At 41.7% G+C, this 19818-nt stretch overlaps 1 protein-coding gene and 1 long non-coding RNA gene across 3 annotated transcripts in view; one reads left to right on the top strand and one right to left on the bottom strand.

The window, feature by feature from the left end:
* Nucleotides 1-12490, bottom strand: part of gpr179 (G protein-coupled receptor 179) — a 28696-nt gene extending 16206 nt beyond the window's left edge. The window contains exons 1-4 of one of the 2 annotated variants that reach the window (XM_044189538.1): nt 10639-12490; nt 9230-9338; nt 3020-3101; nt 1325-1557 (exon numbers count right to left, since the gene is read on the bottom strand). In XM_044189538.1, coding sequence (XP_044045473.1) covers nt 1325-1557; nt 3020-3101; nt 9230-9338; nt 10639-11561 — 1347 coding nt within the window. In that variant the 5' untranslated portion in view covers nt 11562-12490. The remainder of the gene's footprint in view (nt 1-1324; nt 1558-3019; nt 3102-9229; nt 9339-10638) is intronic. The other variant, XM_044189537.1, reaches the window with a different exon arrangement.
* A 1234-nt stretch (nt 12491-13724) lies between these two features.
* LOC122873169 lies at nt 13725-14671 on the top strand. Its single transcript, XR_006377369.1, has 2 exons — nt 13725-13794; nt 14140-14671. It is a non-coding gene; the product is annotated as an uncharacterized LOC122873169 (long non-coding RNA).
* The last annotated feature ends 5147 nt before the right edge of the window (nt 14672-19818 follow it).

Raw genomic sequence — 19818 nt, forward strand, 5'->3', positions numbered from 1 at the left:
TAAACCAATTATTATGTTGCTTTTAAAAATCACCCATTAGTCTTAGCTGTAGGTTAAACAGAGCAATGTAGTCTACTCCATTCAGTGCAGTGAGGAAAACTGCAAAGAACGGTACATAGGTGAGACCAAACCACTTCACAAAAGACTTTATCAGCACAGACGACACGCTAACTCAGGATTACAGAGCACCGTGCATTTGCATCTAAAAGCTACAAACCACACATTTGAAGACAGCGAGGTGAAGATTATAAGTAGAGAGAAGAGTTGGTTTGAAAGAGGAGTCAAGGAAGCCATTTTTGTGAAAAAAGAAAACCCCTCTTTGAACAGAAATGGTGGTCTGAGATTCAATCTGCCCAACGTTTACCACAGTGTATTAGCACCTTGGTCACGCCAATCACATGCTAATCAGGTACTGAACAGTGATGAAGTAGAAGCAGCCAGAAAACAATAGGCCTGATTACTGATTACTGGGCCATCTTGGAAACTATTAGGTCAGTTTCAGGTGAAACTAGCTAATCAACAGATACTCAGGTAGACTCCTTCCTGAGGGCGGGGCTTATGTAACACAGAGTAGCTTAAATTTCTGAGTTCCCGTCCCATTTTTTCACAATTGAGAATGACTTCCGGATGGGAGCCGAAACGTCTTGATTCTGAAAACAGTGTCCAGATGACTACGACTGAAACCTTTTCTACGTTAGCTGTAGGCGCGCAAGCAAAACATAATCCGAGTTGTAGTTGTTTGATGCTAACAATATGAGTGTTGTTTTAACTGTTTTATGTGCCAAAATACTGTAGTGTTCAGAGTTTACTGTTTAGAACAGTAGTAGATGCTCATTTGACTTAGAATATGGAGAGAAAAGCCCAGTGTCATGTTTCAGAAAACATATTATCTGGCTGATGCTAATGCAATAGCTTGGTAAAGGGGTGGGGCTTCAGATCTCAATCGATTACAGTTCATTTCGTGCATCCGTTTTGTCGCTAGAAACAACCAAGATCAAATTACCCTTTTTGTGACATCTGTGATTTATACAAATGATTTTGATTGAAAAACTGATAGAAAACATTTATCACAAGACACACAATCAGCAACACATTTAGAGTCATATGCATTAATGACATAAAGATAGAAAGTCAGGTTTAGGGTAATCACAGGCTACATTAACAATCACATAAGACTTTAAAAAAGAAGAAGACATTTCTGCTAAATAAACAGCTAAATTGACATAATGTATCATGGCTCAATGCCTGGAACAGCTCTCCTGGTCATCCCTCTATCCAACCCCATCCATATGGTGGCCCTGTTGAGCCAAAAGACCTGACTCACCCGGTTTCGACGATGCCTGTAGGCCACCAGCATGCTGACGAAGATGAGGAGCATGAAAATGCCCTGGACAGCCAGCACGGCAGCCCTGAGAAGCCAGGCCTCCTGCACCCAGCAGGGGGTGCCATCCTGACAGCTCTTACAGCCCGGCCAGCACGGGAGACAGATGGGCATGTTCGGGTAACACATACCGCCGCTGTCACTCCCGTTCACAGGGCCACCATCTGCATCTACACCTACACAAACCCATGTGAAGACGTCATGTGACTTACACCTCCAAAACCTCATACAGCAGTTAATGTCTCTAAAGGATTCAATTTTCTACTAATCACAGGTAGCCAAGAGTAAATTTCGCACCATCAACAAAAAGAACTGGGGTTTGATTCCCAGCTTGATCATGGTTTCCAAGGAATACGATTTCCTGTATTTGTAGATGGGAAACCTGTGAGGGATCCTGTCCTTGTTGCTGCACTAGCAACTCCTACTGGTTGATTGGGGCGCTTGCAAAGGGGGGGGGGGGGTTACAATCTCCTGTTGAAGCTCATCGCTGGAGGTAAAAAGAAACACCTAGTAACATCTTGTGCTACAGAGGAAGCACATGTTTTACTCCAACTGTCCACAGGCCAACAGTTGTTAGAAGAGATAAGGTGCATCAGGGTTTGGGGAAATAAAGTTTCTAAAAGTTCCAGTCTGTGGAAATATTCTAATCCTAAAATCCAAGAACCCTTTAAACTGTCCCAAAATACCAATTCAAAACAGTTAACACGTTTTTGATTAGCTCAAAAGGTAGAATTTGATAGAGTGCTGCTAGCTCTTAGTCTAAAGCAAGCCAAAGTTCAATTAAAGCTGCATAATGGATTTTTGGATGTAGTATCAGAACAAGCTGACACAACTCCCACCATATCACCAGCTTTAAGTTGTTAGGTTAGTGTTAGCTTTGTGGTGGAGAGCTGCTGACCACGATAAAAGTACAGGTGCAGAGGAAGATAGCTGCCCACTCGTAGCCACGATGCAAGAAAATGTTTTAATAATTTACCAACGTTTTGACACGACAGTCTTCTTCAGGGTATTGAAGGTTAGCGTTAGCTAACAATTGCCTACTTTTACATCCAGACATGTAGCAACATTAGCATTCATTCAGAGTCATATTTCTCATGTATGTTATGCAAGTCCAATATACACTCTCCTTTTAGCTCCGTTTTGGTCTCCAACAACTCCTGAGAAAAATATCTGGCTCCACTTTCTTCTTTCTTCCACTTTCTTCACCTGCTAGTCACTAACTGTGTCTGTCTGCTGTTTGGTGCTGAGCAGGTAGTGTACAGTGGGATCAATCAGTTGGGATTTATCTATGGGATGGTGGGGGTTTGAGAGGGGCTTAGACTCAACCATAGAGTAAATGTGTGGACCGTAAATAACAACAAATAAGCTAAAAGATGCTAACAGTTGGACATTTCCATCGTGACCTCCTCATCTCTGTAATATAGAGAAATACAGGAAAACAACAGTAGTAAAGGCTATACAGATGGAACTGATAAACAACTTCTTGATGGAAATAAATTTTTGTTTTTAGTCTTAATTTTTGTGAATCTTGGTTTTGTTTAAATGGACCGTAAACAAAGACTTTGAAGACCAAAGGTTGGGGCAGTAACCTCAGGAGATATTTAACCTGCTGTGAGCAGAAGTTAGTTATTGACTTACCTATCTCAGGGTTGTAGAAACCTTCTTTACAGCGGCAGCAGTACTGGCCCAGTCGAAAACCCCGGCCTGGAATCGGTACGCACTACAAGAAACAGAAAGATTGTTCTGATTATTCTTTTTTTGTTCTTGTCTGAAGTGTTCGTCCATCCTTTGAGTAATAATAACAATACGAACAAATACTGTTAGTACTTTCTAATTAAGTGTGTATTTTATTAGTTTTTACTGGTTTTAATTGGTTGTTATATGTTTTTTTAAAACAGGTTTTATTACATTGCTTACATTCTACTTATCTTTCCTGCATTGACTTATTTTACTCTTGCTGTGTGGAATTACCCAATATGAAAGCCTTAGTTTACACAGGAAGGGTTTGTTTGTCGACAATGACACCCTGTTTCACGCTCATAACTGTCAAGAAGGATGAGTTTTTGTCCTATTATTACAGCGGGCGAACAACATAACAGAAACAGCCAACAATATAATACAGCCAGGGCAACATCTAATGGGGTTCCCAATAAACGATAAAAACAACACTGAGAACATGAAGCTGCGCCGCTTTCCTGCTGGTGCTGTGAAGCTAACAGTGCCTGAATGAATAAAGGTTCAAAAAGGGGTCACATTACACTCTCTCACACTCTATTTCCCTCTGATGCTAGCTTCAATTTAGCCAGTCAGGACAGAGAGTCAGATACACACACACACACACACTCTTGGATGCTCGGTGTGTTAATCTAAGTTAAAAGCTAAATGGATACATAATGCCTCGACTGAGAGCATTATCCTTTTCTGGAGAAATCCTGTTCCCAAGCACACACACACACACACAGACATGCACACACACACACACACACACACACACACTGGCCTCATATATGTATATACAAACCCACAACCCCCTTATCAGAAGCTCAAAGACCTAATGCGACGGACTAAACATTAATGCGATATGGATTATACAGAGAGGTCAACTTAATTCTCTTCATGGTCGAATTTCTCAATTCAACAGATAGTAAAGTCGTAGTAAATCAGTGGATTCAATCATCTGTCAAGTTTAAGTTGAAACCTCACCGGCCACTTTTAATGTTTTACAGCTTCATGGTTGTCTCAAATCGGTTACATCAATGTAGTGGAAACTTGCATGAGGCGGTTACTCAGCCCATGAAACAATACAGTATGTATAATCAAGGAACACTCATGAAACATGTTTCACTTAGCATCAGGTTTCTGAAAAAGAAACGGGGCAAGACTACAAGACTACATGAGATATGATTAGATGATGAGAAGAGATGAGACAGGACAGGGCAGGTAAAGATGAGATAAGGGATGACAGGACAAGACAGGACAAGACTACGTGAGATGAGATGAGATGAGGCAAGGCATGAAAGGACAAGACACAACAAGTCTACATGAAATGCGACGAGACAGAACGAGATGAGACGAGATGGCGAGACAAGGTAAGAAAAGACAGGACAGGACAAGAAGAGATATGGCATAAATGGACAAGACAAGACTACATGAGGTGAGATGAGATGAGGCAAGTCAAGATGATAAGACAAGATTAACAAAACAATGCATGAAAGGAAAAGACAGGATAAGTCTACATGAGATGAGACAGGACGAGATGAGATGATGAGACAAGATAAGAAAATAAAAGACAGGACAAGAAGGGAAATGGCATGAATGGACAAGACAAGGCAAGACTACATGATATATGATGAGATGATGAGAAGAGACAAGATGAGATGAGAGGAGACAGGACAGGAAAAGATGAGATAAGACATGAAAAGACAAGACAGGTCTACATGAAATGAGACGAGACAGAACGAGGCGAGATGAGACAAGATAAGTAAAGACAGGACAGGGCAAGAAGAGATATGGCATGAATGGACAAGGCAAGACAAGTCTGCATGAGATATGATGAGATGAAACACAAGGAGAGATGACGATGTAAGACGAGAGATGAGATGAGAAGAGATGAGACAAGACAAGATGAAACAAGGCAAAGGACAAGAGACTGGATGAGGCGAGATGAGATGATGAGACGACATAAGAAGACAGGACAAGAAGAGATATGGCATGAATGGACAAGGCAAGACAAGACTACATGAGACAAGATTGACAAAACAAGGCATGAAAGGAAAAGACAGGATAAGACAGGACGAGACAAGATGACGAGACAAGATAGGAAAATACAGGACAGGACAAGAAGGGAAATGGCATGAATAGACAAGGCAGGGCAAGACTAAATGAAATGAGACGAGAGAGTGAGGCGAGACGAGACAAGATAAGTAAAGACAGGACATGGGCAAGAAGAGATATGGCATGAATGGACGAGGCAAGACAAGTCTGCATGAGATATGATGAGATGAAACACAAGGAGAGATGACGATACAAGACGAGAGATGAGATGAGAAGAGATGAGACAAGATGAAACAAGGCAAAGGACAAGAGACAGGACGAGGCGAGACGAGATGACATAAGAAGACAGGACAGGACAAGAAGAGATATGGCATGAATGGACAAGGCAAGACAAGACTCCAACAAGACATGTGCTCTGCTCTGCCAATGGGTTTGAATCCTCTAAACCAGGTAGGACAGGAGGGGACAAAGGGTGCCATGTGGATTTGGGGATTTTTAGGACTGTTCTTCTCTTGTGTTTCAGACCTCTGTGATTGCGATGCATAAAGGGGAAGTATGTCAGCAGGCTGGATTATCGCCATAATCCATCAGATCATCCTGCAGCCCGCCACCCAGCGCAACCATCTTTAAATAGACGGCTGAGATGAGAGGTAGAGAATTGGGTCTGGACAGACAGGCCGGCAGGGAAACGGGAAACTGAAGCTAAAGCTAGAGGAGGGTGGAGGTGGAGCGCATGGGTGAGCAGACAGAAAGGTGAAAGTGTGACTGGGTGAAAGCATGAGCAAAGGATAAAAGGCAAAAACGAAGTAATGAGCACAGACATGAAAGGGCTTAAAGCATTTTCAGAGGTCGCAAACAGTTTAGAGTGTATTTGTGTGATGTAACTAAAAGTCACAAACATGAGTTAGACAGTTTAAACAGCTTGTCTACAGTTTAGATCTGAGTTGTGGCATACCTACAGTAATGATTTAAAGGTCATTCTTGAATTTGGAAACTCGCCACAAGGTCCGCTTAGCAGCTGTTCTGGAGCTTTCAATCGCATGATCTTGAAGTTTTTTTCCGAGCACTTTAAGGACTTCTTGTCCATGTTGGTTTTGAAGTTGAGACTGAAAGTTCATTCTTGACCTTTTTAAGCAGCTGTTGGAAAACAATCTTACCATAAGGTCCATTTAGTTGCTGTTCTGTACTTTTAAAGCAACATGGACAAGAAGCCCTTTAAGTGCTCTGAATCTTTTTTAAATTGAACAACTACAACTCTATTTCTGTTGACTGTGTGATACAGAAGCTGCTGTTGCTGAGTGGACCTTGTGGTGACACTGTTTTCACCAACGTGATGACTGCAGCTGAAGTCAAAGTTTGCTACATGCTGCCTCAAGTTTGGAAACGCTTCTATCCAGCTATGGTTTTTAAAAATTTTGTACCCATTTTGTTTTGTTTTGCCCTAACCAACCAGAAGCCGTATGCATCCCGGCAATGTCATTTTTAGTTGACACAGAAGCTGCTGTTGTAGTTTCTGGGAGCACTTAGCGTTTTTCACAAATATTGAAGAAATATGTTGATTTAAGTGCTGCTCTTTCTGTAAGTTGACTTATAACAACTTGTACAGCTGTGTTGATCTAATCCACGCTTGTCACCATATTTTTGGCCATTTTTCTTTCGCTATTTATCATGGATCTTGCTCGGTAGCTAGGTAGCTATGAAGGAAAATGACATAACCATTCTCTATTAGTATCTACTGTTATGGTCACCTGGTTGTCATTGTCCTGTTAATTGGTTGCTGAACGCCAAGAAGGCGGGTATTATCTAATATGAGCCTATCAGAAGGAGGAATTAAGTACAAACAGAAGAAAATTGTCATGCTGCAGAATAGCGAGGAAATCCTTTGTGGATACTGTGATGGACAATGAATGATAACAATCATCCCTGAAGTATTTTGGTTTAGTTTCTCTCTGCGTTTATATGTTAACCTGAAGGAACTGAAACCAACGCAGAGCTGCTACCACCCAGCTTGAGTGAGGCGACTATGCAGAAAGTCAGACTCTCCAGGGTTCAGATAAGGCCTGCATCACTTCTTCAGCATCGACCATTGGCATGCAGTATATAAGGGATAGTGTTAATTAATTCCCTTAGACATAACAACAAATAATTTCTCCAGTACGACTTGTGCTGTGACGCTACAAAACTCAGATTGGTTGATTGTTTTGAACAACAACCGACCTATTTGAATTGCTGAAAAAATCAAACAAATCAAACCAGGCGAGGTCAGGGGGGAAAATCTTTTAGTCATCCAGTATCCAAATTTCCCTTTCTAACACCAAACTGCTGCTTTCAAATTGAGGAGAAGTATCTAAAAGGATGCAAACCCGTGATCTTGGAGTTCTCAACCTTTTTAATTCAAAATCCAACCCACCCCCAAAGATTATTATTGTTTCATCTGAATCATTAACAGATGACGCTGATAGGCTGAAAGTGATTTAGTGTTTTACAAAAAGGGACATCCTGATGGCTCATTAATCTAAAGTATAGTACAGTATGTACTATATAGACACTGTCCTGGTACAACCTGTGCCCAGCTTTATCACATGTCAATGCCCCCTCTCTCACAGACCTTAATTTCTCTCTACTTTCAGCTATCTACTACATTTTGTACATTTAATACCCAAAAGAGAAAATATACAAAATTAGACACCTTATGTGTGATAATTAGTGTGTACAGTGTCTCCTGACACCTAAAATTGATGCTTTGTGGGAGAGTCTAATTAATGATGATAATACTGAACATCCTCAGGTAACTTTCCCTCTTGCTTTTCACACCGTCCATTTTGTCCCCGTAAAAGTTCGCTAGCTTTGTTGCTTCACAGGTAAGGTGACACTTCCATGCTGTTTGTTGGATGGTACGTTTGTTGCTGTTTGTTGGACGGGTGCCCTTTTGGGAGGCAGCTTAAAGGTTAGAGGAGGGGGCTTGACACTGGAGAATGACCGATACAAATTCTCAAAGCTAACCTGTTGGTGAATTGGCATCAAATTTTGCAGGATTGTTTGGAATTGATAAACAAATTAACAGGTTTTTCACTGGCTTAACCACATAATTTAAGTACAAGATTTAATGAGGATGTAATGAAATTTGTAAAAAAAAAAAAAGTAGTGTAAAAACAGTTTTCCAGTCTACAGCAACACTAGCAGCTCTGTGAAGCTGTACAGCAGAGCTTTGAGCTAATTGCTGACATCAACATGCTAACATAGACGAAAATGCTAACGTTGAGAGGGTAACGTTTACCATTTTCACCATCTTAATTTAGCGTATTAGCATGCTAACAATTGAAAATTAGCCCTAAACACAAAGAGCAGCTGAAGCTGATGGAAATGTCATTAGTTCTGCTGGTATTGCACTAGATGAAAAGTCAGTTGATCACCAAAGTTATATCAATTCATCCTCTGGGGAACATTAATGACTGCACCAAACGTCATGGCAATCCATTTAATATTTGAGACATTTTACTCATGCACACTAACTAAAAAGGTTAACCTGCTGGTGGGTCTAGATAAAAAGTGAGAGGATCACCAAAGTCATTAGGATTTATCGTCTGGGGACCATGAATGTCCGTACAAACTTTTGTGCCAATCATGCAACAGATAGATATTTCACTGGATAAGTGAAAACGTTGACCTGCTGGTGGCGCTAGATGAAAAGTCAAGGGATCACCAAAATAATTAGGATTCATCTTCTGGGCACCTTTAACATTTGTACCAAATTTCATACCAATCTATCCAATAGTTGTTGAGATATTTCAGTGTGGACCAAAGTGGAGTGTTTCTTGGCCTGCTAGCTAACTTTCCATCAAATTTCATTTTCATTTCAATAGTTTTTGAGATATCCTGCTAACTAACAGCCTCCTTGGCAGAATGTAAACCAGCTATTCGTGACTTATGTTACCACTAATTGGTTCCTCTGTAATTGGGCAGTTTGATGCTAAATAGTTAAAGTACATAAAAGTAAACTTTTCTACTCTGGCTCAGCTCAAAGACACCAAGTAGCAGGTAATTTGTCCCTGGTTCTTGTATCATTTCGTTTACCTCCATGGTGGTGCGGTTGCACTGGTGGGTGTCAGCAAACCAGCCGTCTCCTGTTGCACACTGGTCCAAGTCGATGTCTTGAATGTTGACGTCCACACGGATCACACCTCTGACACAGAAACACACACACTCTCCTTCAGCGCCGCATATCGTCTGCAGAAACCTGCTTGGCCTTTAAGCGGATTCCCTTTTGAAATGTCAGATTTTATCCAACTCTGTTGATTCAAACACATTTTTTATTCCAAATGCTTATCAAACGTTTCTCCAGAGTGCTGGAGAGAAGGTCACAGGGGGCAACATGGAACTAGAAAGGCAGGTGAAATACAAATACTTGCTTTTATTCTTTTTCAGGGACTCGCAACCAAATATTTCGGAAATGTTATCCTGGTTTTTAATATGTTTTACTGGCAGTAAAGGCAAGAGAATTGACTCTAGCAACAAAACTAGAGTTAAGAGATGTTTCTCTAACACAGTCTACTTGAAATAACATCATCACCATGAGATGGATCAGGTCCTACCGTGGTTACCAAAGTTAAGAGCTTTTATATTGTACAATCAAGAGCTCGAAAGCATCATCACTTCCACCAGACGAGTCATTGTTTACAAGTCTATGATGTCTCGTTCTACACATAATGGACAACAGTGGACCGCTTTAACAGCAGAGACTTTGAAGCTGAGTAACTGGACTTTTCCTCTCCTCTACCTCATCCCCAGCATACCGGTCTGTTTAGTAGAGTGATGCTGCTAGAGACTTTGTTCCTGGAGAATGTCAGCTTTCTCCTTGCAGATGAGACAGGAAGCATCCACATTTAACTCCACTGAAATTATTAATTGTCCATCTCTGTGCTCCAGGTCACCCTCTCAGACATTTTGGTGTCAAGTCTCGGGTGTGTTTAAGTCTGAAGTGAACAAAAGTGTTTATGTTGACAAGATTTGCAGTTAAATGTCAAATGTGAAATAAAAAAAACATCAAATTTAATGCTCCAGTTTTGGAGAAAGCTGCTAGAAGATTATATGATTGCTCTAAAATAAAAGTATTTAACAATAAATTCTTAACATATAGGAGGCCTATATATAGGTCAGTAGACGTCACGGTTCAGCTTGTTCAGTGCACATACATAATGTTTATGTGATACCAGTAACCAAAACTGATAACCAAAGACCTCCAGGCGTTTGTCACATGATCATTTTCTAACTCGGAGCCACCAACTGCACCAATACACCTGTCTAAAATGTGTGACGTCATCAGCATGAGACAGCTTATTTGCGTTTGTGTCTTCCAGTAGTTCTGTGTTGTAACAGTCTGTGTACTGGTGTCTTAAAATATTTGTAATGCTTCATCCCACGTGTGTGAGAACTTGCATGTATGTGTGTGTGTGTGTGTGTGTGTGTGTGTGTGCAGGCTGCACCTGAACTCTGGTGTCAGGTCAGGCTTGAGGCCGTAGAAGGACGTGGACAGGGTGAGCATCCAGCCGGGCACAAAGCATCCATCCTTACAGTCTAGGAAGGGGGCGCCGGCCCAGCGCACCCCGCTGCGATTGGTCACATAGCTGTCGCCCTGCCTCCACTTGGGCGTGTCCAAGGTGCTGAGGTCGTTGAGGAGCACCCGCTTGGACAGGGCTGCCGTCGGCTTGGTGGACTCTGGGAATTTAAAGCTTCTGAACCAGCTGTCGTCTGGGGCTGGGGCGGGCGGGTGCACGCTCTCCCAGGCCTTGGATAAGTCCTGGAGGATGATGGTCTGCACCTTGGCCGTCGGGTTTCGGGAGGCACGGAGCACCAGCTGCGGCACCAGGGCAGTCGGGTCAGGGTCGAAGGTGAGCAGGGCCCGCTGGATGAGCACGTCGGCCTCCAGGAGGGCGCGGACCAGGGCGTGGTACCACTCCATATCCTCCTCCACGGTGCTCTCCCGCAGGTCACTGGCCTGGAAGATCATGTTGAGGAAGTTGGCAGTGTTGGCCAGCGCGTCCAGAGCCGGCCGGAGGGGGGCCCTGAAGCTGAAGGGCAGGGATCCGGTCTGCCCCGGTGGGCTGTACGCCCGTGAGCAGTGGGCCACTTCCAGAGTGGAGGGGTCTCCGGTGTACATGAAGGTCTCTGCTGGTGACCAGTCATCTTCTTCCTCTGTGGGAGCTTGCGAAGGCGTCACTGCAAACCCAGAAGGCTCTGGGGGTCTGAAGGAACCGGAGGGGCTGGTGGAGATGTCTGAGGTTCCCGTGCTGTTTGTTAAGGAGTCTGTGCTGTTGTCTGCCTCAACAGTGACTCCTGATGCGAGGTCTGAAGTCACCTGCGCTCTGACGAGTAATGGGAACAGAAGAAGAAGCCAAACAGGACCCATCCTGAATTCACTCTGAAGAAGAAAAGGAGGAGGAGTAGGGGAGGGAGGTGGGGGGGTCACACACCGAAAACACCGTCTCTTTTTGGCGCTTGACCCCTCTGTAATTATGGAGAAAAACAATGTCACATGTTGGCGGAGGTTTGGACTTTCTTCGTCTTCACATCAGCGAGGCGCTGCAGCGGCAGCAGTTGTCCGGGAGGAGCGCGGCCACGCTCACACTCGGAGCGCACAGCTCCATCTGTGCGCCGCACGGACACACGCACGCGCGCCCCAGCGCTCCCGCACACACTCACACGAAGATATCACTAAACCTGCGCGTCCTCGGTGGTGGTGGTGGTGGTGGTGGTGGTGGGAGGACGCAGGGAGCAATCCCCGCATCTCCGCAGTCCGTCCGGTATCTCCTGCCTGCGGTGCCGCGGTTTGAGTCGCAAAGCCGTGCGCCAAGCTCGAGAGCAAAGCAAAGAAGGAGGAAGACGAAAAAGCCTCAAAGTTGGGGGGATCCCCGTGTCAGGTGGGAGGAGGAGAAAGGGCGAGGGGAGAGTCGTGTGTTGTAGAGATGGAGGGATGGAAAGAGAAGAGCAATCCCCCCCTGGTCTCTCCTCTTCTCTCTTCTTCTTGTGTCTGCCACTCTGCTATCTGTTGCTCCAAAGAGCCTCCAGCCCATCTGACGGAGGCTTGTGATGCTCGTCCATCCTCCCTCCCTCCCTCCCTCCCTCCCCAGCATCTCCTCTCTCCCATCATCCCCTCTTCCCCTCCCTCCCCTTCATTTACCCAGTGGCTCCCTCCTCCGTATCGACAGGGATGCTCATGAGTGCAGAAAAGTGATGAGAGTGGTACATCTGTTGTGTGTGTGTTCACAGAGGAGGGGATGAGGGTTAAGCTCTGCTGCATTTGGGCGTCCATCAAGAATCCCCCTGATGGATGGATGGATGGATGGATGGATGGATTAACCCCTCCTACAGAGAGTGAGAGAGTGGATGAGGAAGAGGAGGCGCTTTTACTGCACACACAAACACACACACACTGGAGGAGACCATAGATTCAGCATGTTGACACACGTAGATTGCAGATATAAAAACAACAATAGATTTAAATTTTATTACTGTTTGTAGGTTTTTGCAATGTCAGGGAATTCCCCATTTGTGTGTGTGTGTGTGTGCAGAGATGTGCGTTAGCATACACTGTCTTCATGTTTGTGTGTGTGTGTGTGTGTGTGTGTGTGCACCAAAGTCTGGATGAGCGAGCGATGCTGCATGAAAAGCGTGAGAAAAAAAAAGGGAGGAAAGAGAGAGAGAGAGAGAGAGAGAGAGGGGCGAAATGAAGCGTGCTCGCTGGGAGGAGTGATGCAGGCAAGAATCCTTGTTTTGGTGACCATGGCAACCGATTTCTGAGAATCACCCCCCATACACACACACACACACACACACACACACACACACACAAACACAAACACCACTCCCATCTCCCACCCTGGGACTTCACTGCAGAGCAGCGAAGGTGCTGCAGTCAAGCCATGAAGAAGACAATAAGGCCGAGTGTGTGTGTGTGTGTGTGTGTGTGTGTATGTGTGTGTGTGTGTCACTGAGCATACATGTAGTGTTGCAGTGTAATCGTGTTCCTGTCTGATCTCATGTGTAAGAATGAAGAGATGCCGCTGGTTAAAAACAACATGAGTCACATTCTGCTCCTTCGCTTTTTCGTTTTTCTTGCCGTGCTTCTCTACTCAGTAGATGTGTAACTCACTGTGTCGTGCACGCACAGGTGCCCGGCCCACATGACTTATAAGACACCAGAAGTACCGTTGCAGTGGTGAAAAACATTTGTCAGACAAGAACACAACGTCGTACTTATAACATTATGATATTATTCTACAAATAAAATCTGCCACAAAAAAAGGTTCCTTTCCTAAAACACACTTTTTTAACCATCATCCACAAAAACTCATCAGAAATGAAGGACATTTTACAAAAAGGTGTAGCCCTTAAATGATCATGTGGTAGTTTAGGTGTATCACTTTCTGTTTTATTTTGTAGTAGTCTCCTTCCCTTGTGTGTCTTGTGTTTTTACTTCCTGTCTGTGTTTTCCCTCCAGTTTTGATTGTTGGTCCTCCCTTGATTGTTTGCACCTGTTTCTCGTTGTCTCACCTCCCCTAGGGTATTTAGTCTGGGTCGTTTCTTTGTTCTGGGTCGGATCATCGTTGTACACATGGTGTTGTTCCTGCCAAGCCTTGACTGTAAGTTTGTATTGGATTCTTTGTTCTCCTGTGGACCTTGTTTGGATTTTGGCTGCTCCTTTGTGAACTGTGTTTTCCATCTTGGACTCACTCCCCTGCTTTCACCTCTGCCTGTACATGCCTGCATTCCACCCCACAATAAAAACGGTAGTCATCCGGCTACTTCACCCTGAGACCGCTTCCTTGTCATCTGCTTTTGGGTCCACATACCTCCATATATATAGCACCTCGCCTTACGACAGATGATATATACTCTTGTTCTTACAACAGTATTGTTGTTGGAAAACTACAACTTTAACCTTTGATCTCTTTATTTTGTTTCTCCTTCTTTGTCTTCTGTCCTAGTTCAGAGGACGGCAGGACATGCTGTATCCAAATATGTCCCTCGGACGGCCGGACCAACCTAATAGAGAGCCCGGGGGCAAAAATGAGTTGTGCCCCCCCCCGATCTCCTGTTCTCTCTGTGCATTGTGTATAAACCCAGTCACCTTCAAGTTCTCATCATGTACAGTTCATAGACACGTGCCACCATCATTATATTTTGCCTGGAACCCCAGAAACCGACAAGGGCCCTGTTTCCCAAACGAAGGCTAATAGCATCTTAAGAAGCTCCGCAAACCAGTGTTTTTATTGAATTTGTTCATTTTTAAGTCTATACACTGTCCTCAAACAGAAATGTAAAAACAACAACTTGTGTTTTTATTTGTCTTTTTTAGTCATTTGTCTTATGTCGTCACAGTGAGGTTGCCAGGTTTGGTGCCATCGAGCCGGCGCAGAGGCCAAAACCAAAATCTCAAAGACTGAATCTGCCAACGCTATAACCGCAGATGTTGCACAGAAGTACTGAGCGAATAAATACACTGTTGTTCGTCCTTTACTGTTGAGATGAATATGATGTTTTGATCTGTTGATCCACACAGATATGAATTATTATGAGATTTTTATTATGAATATTTTGGGATAATTTGGTGTAAATTCAATTTTAAAGTCTTGTGAAATATTTCAATGCTTTTTTTTTTTTCTCTCCATCAAACTTTTCTTTTCTCTTAAAAAGGTGGAGAACCAGGCAAAATGAAACCAGATGAGACAAACTAGAATGAGATCAAATGAGAAGACGTGATATGAGACAAGACAAGATGCAACGAGACAAATTAAGGAAAGACGTGACAAACAAAATGAGACAAAAAAAGTGAGATGAGATGAAAACTAAATAAGGGAAGTCAAGATAAGACAAAATGTCTTTTTTTTTTTTTTTTTTTTTACTTCTCTCAGAGCTTCTGCTTCCTTCAGTGCTGTTGCTCTATGCATTACTTTTTAAAATTTCCCCATAAAACACTTTTAACTGTATATTTCTATGCCACGGTGCAAATGCAAATTCACTTAAAATTAAAATGAGACAGATCAAGACGCTATGAGATACGATGAGAGATGAGCTAGATGCACATGGCAAAGCAAAACAAGCCAAATATAAAACATTACAATCCAAAACAATGAAACAATAGTGTAACGTTAATGCTGCATGCTGCTGACCTCTGACCTCCAGGCTGCATCACATCAATATTCAGCTCTGCAGGGCAGGTTTTTAGTTTGATTACTCCACATAAACCTCAGACACGAACAAACACTGCCTCCTGTAGCTCTCTCACACACACACACACACACACACACACACACACACACACACACACACACACACACACACACAGACTGTAAGGATTAATGGGGCTTCCTCCACTCTCCCATCATTATCTGTATTCACCAGCTGCGTCGTCAGTCACTGCTGGATGGCCTGCAGCGCCATCTGCCTGTCACGCAACATTACTACAACGCTCCAGGTCAGTGTTGTTATTGACCCTTCACTACTGGGTGTGTACTTTGCTTTCTGTGCTTCATGCAGTCTGAGTGGGCCCTGCAGCCACCAGGGGGCCCTCGAACAAAGAAACCCCAAAGTCCCCTTATTTTTTTAGTCTCCTGTAAGAAATATTAATCTTATTCAGAGGCGTGTCCAGACACACAGTGACGGCAGCGAGCTTAAAGCCCTAAAAGTGCTGGGTTTCTGAGGTACTTGTACTTGAGTATTCCCATTTTATGCTGCTTTATACTTTCACTCCACTACATTTATTTGACAACATAGTTGCTTTGCAGATTCGGATTATTAATACAAAATATAAATCAACTAATAAATTCTGATGCATTATTATAGATTAAGCTACACAGCAGTATATAAATTAGCTCCACCTTTACCAGCTGCAACCTTAGTGATGCTTACACATTAATGCATCAGGAATTATAATCCAGTGAAATAATATATATTATTCTGACATGGGCCATTCTTCATAATAAATAATTTTACTTTTGGAACTATAAGTATATTTTGATGCTAACACTTATGTACTTTTACTTAAGTAAGATTTTGAATGCAGGACTTTTACTTGAAACAGTGTATTTTTACAGTGTGGTATTACTACTTAAGTAAAGGATCTTCCACCACTGCCAAATTTGAACTCAGTAGGAACACGTCAAGTACATATCATACCAGTATTATGCTCGTTTTATGTCCTGTTGACCACTAAAAAGTAGACACACACATATTTGTTGATATTAAAGGCAAAGGTGTGATTTTGAGGTGCATATTTTTACTACACATTGTGTTGCCTCCTGTTTTTAATAGCGGTCTGGGTTTTTGTGACAGCAGTTTGGATAAAGTATAGACGTAATCTTTATTTGCTACTAATGTGGTTAACGCGTGTCAGACATTTTGTGGTATTTGGTGCTGTGGTTGCAATATGAGATAAAATGAATTCTTCGTCACCAGAATTAGATTTCATAAGAGAAGATGGATAACGCAGAAATGATGAGGAACCTGTGTGCATCAGAGGTTGGCAGCCGGGAATGAGCCTGAGAACATTAGGTTGACAGAGTGACAGTCGTCTGACGGAGGACTTAATAAACTTGTTCTTAACTCATGCAGATATCTGGGAGAACGCCAGAGAGAACCACTTCCACTCCCAACACTTCATTAAATGTGAGCTATAAAATAGTTCTGAGCAAATTAAAGTAGGTGGCGTCAAGCAGTGGTGGAGGAAGTGTTCAGATCCTTTACTTAAGTAAAAGTACTAATACCACACTGTAAGAATACAATGTAAAAGTATGTAAGTATAATCAGGAAAATGTCCTTAAAAGTATTAAAGCAGTGAAACGTCCCTGTGGCTGTTGTGCTGTTATATATTATATCTTCAGATTATTATTCAGAATCAGAATCAGAATCAGAAATACTTTATTGATCCCTGTAGGGAAACTCTTTGTTACAGTAGCTCGTCTTAACGTCAGTGCACACAGTAGAAAGTACTAGAAAAAAAAATAAAACACTATAAAACAGGTCAGAATAAATTAAGTATCCTGTCGGTATAAGTATAAGATAAACTAAGTGTCAAGTACCAAGTGGGTTTACTGGTTGGTGATGAAAGTACAGTCTAAAATACAATCTAAAATACAATGTAACTCCTTCTGTAATAAATAATATTAATAAGCGGAGGTGCATGTACTGTCGAAGAGTAACTGAGGTATACAGTTTCAGTAGCAATAAATAAGAAAAAACTAACTAACAAGGGGAAAACTAATATTGCACGTGCATTAATGTAAAGCAGGATGTTGCTGCTGCAGCTGGTTGAGCTGGAGCTAATGATTATCTTCATTCTGGATTCATCTGCTGATTCCTTTCTCCATCAATCGATCGATCGATTGTTCGGTTTGTGAAAAAAATCTGAAAATAGTGAGAAATGCCGTCACAACGACCCAGAGCCCAAAGTGATGTTGTTGTGTCCGACCGACAGTCCAAAGCTCGACATTATTAACAAAACATTACAATTATTACAGTCATTCAAAGGAAAAGCAGCAAATCTGCACATCTGGGATCTGTTGGGTCTCTGTAAATAATATTATAAAGAGTTCGGTCTAGACCTGCTCTGTAGGAAAAGTGCAATGAGATAACTTCTGTTATGAATTGGCGCTATATAAATTAAATTGAATTGAATCTGAGAAGCTGGAACCAGGAAATGTTTTTATCAAAATAGTTGCAAATTAATTTTCTGTCAATCGACTAATTGATTAATCGACTAATCGTTTCAGCTGTACTTGTATAAACTGTTGGGTAGTTTAATTTATAACAAAGCATCATATTTTAAAAACTCTTCTATATTTTTTCAAAGTAACTAGTAACTAAAGCTGTCAGATAAATGCAGTGAAGTCAAAAGTACAATATTTCCGTCTGAGAGAGTGGAAGACTCAAGTAAAGTACAAGTACTTCAAATGTGTACTTAAGTGCAGTACTTGAGTAAATGTACTTAGTTACACTCCACCACTGATTGCAAGTAGTTGTAGTCCATTAAATTATTTTTTGTCAACTGGTAACAATACTGGAGAAACACAAAAGTTAATTTTTTTGAAAAAACACTATATAATTGTTTCTTTTTAGGAGTTAGTTTCTGTTGTGCAAATGGAAAATCCAACTTAAATTTTACACACAAAGGGCAAAAGGCTCTCACACCATACTGACAGTAAACTCGAGAGCAAAATAGGCTTCTTCGTATTTTTGCTCGATGAGCATGAAATGAATCAGATTTACGAACCCGTCTCACAGCAGATATTTTGACTTGTTATAGCAGGAAAAGCACAGGCGGAAGTAATGACGTTAACGAAGGCTCAGAGGCAATAAAAAGGCAGTAATTAATGTTATTAGTTACACCTGTGTTTGTGTTTTTACCCTGGTCATGTGCAAAGGTTCTGTTTAATTTCCTCTTTTTTTATTATGTATAATCAATTTCTTTTTATTTATTTAAAATGTATTTTTCTGAGGCATCTATATTTCCATATATCTTTTTGTGTGCATATGTGTATTTGTGTATATATATTATATTATGTATGTATATTGTACAGTATATTGGAATTTTATTGGTCTTTTTGTGAGCACTATTTGATCTAAAATTTACTGTTTCATTTGACTTTTTTTTGTTTTTTATTGTTTTGTTTGCCTTTTTATGAAGCACTTTGTAACTGCTGATTATATTATTTTAGATTTATAGTCTTACAACTGATTTATGTGAGTATGCAGTTATGTCTTTGGGTACGTCAGTGTTGTATCCTGCAGCCTAAGTTGGATTCTTCTCTTGTGCGTTGTTTGTATTGTTGGAGTTGTTTGTGTTTGTGTGTTTGAAAGTAAAAAAAAAGAAGGGTTAAATATGAACTCTGTGTAATTCAGTATTTCTCTTTTACAACGTTTGGCGACTTGTGAGCTCAAGTTGGTCAAGGAGTTATCCTGACTTTTAGTCCCTAGTATGGGTCAAACTGTAAAAACACCTCCCATAATGCATCAGACACTCCATCCCTGCACACTAAAAATCTCCGGGTCAGAATTAACCCAATTTGGGTCAATATAGCACCAATGCAACGGGTTAACTTTACACAGTCCCCATGGGTAGAAAACCACTCAAGACGATGGGTTGTTTTTGGTTATTTAGTGTTGTTTATTTTCATATAACAAACTGAAATATGGTACTATTGTGAAATCTACTCTAGCTCTTTTAAAACGTACATGTTCCTACTTGTTAGTGATTGTTATTTATAGGCCTATGTGTTTCATTTGCAGTTTTGAATGTCAAATACACGTAATTTTGTAACCAGTGATACATTTTTGACAGTTTTAAGGTAAAATTTTATCTTTAGTGTCTAAAAAAATGGGTCGAAGAACCTTAGTTTGGGTAAATAACCCAACAGTGATGTAAAACAACCCATTGATATTGGGTGAAGCAGTCTTGTGTCAGCGCTATATTGACCCTCACTGGGAACATTTTTCACCCAGTGAGTTCTAGTGTGTGGTACACCCTGTCTCCAAGAAATTACATTTATCTACTAATTTGTTTTTGTTTTTATGGATCACGTTGTGACGAGAAACTTAATCGCCACCTGGATTATGTTCACAGGCAACATTTCTTTTCGAGTGAATGAAGCACTTCGTTTATGTGTCGC

This window comes from Siniperca chuatsi, linkage group LG3 (genome assembly GCF_020085105.1).
Source record: "Siniperca chuatsi isolate FFG_IHB_CAS linkage group LG3, ASM2008510v1, whole genome shotgun sequence".
NCBI classification, from domain to species: Eukaryota; Metazoa; Chordata; class Actinopteri; order Centrarchiformes; family Sinipercidae; genus Siniperca; species Siniperca chuatsi.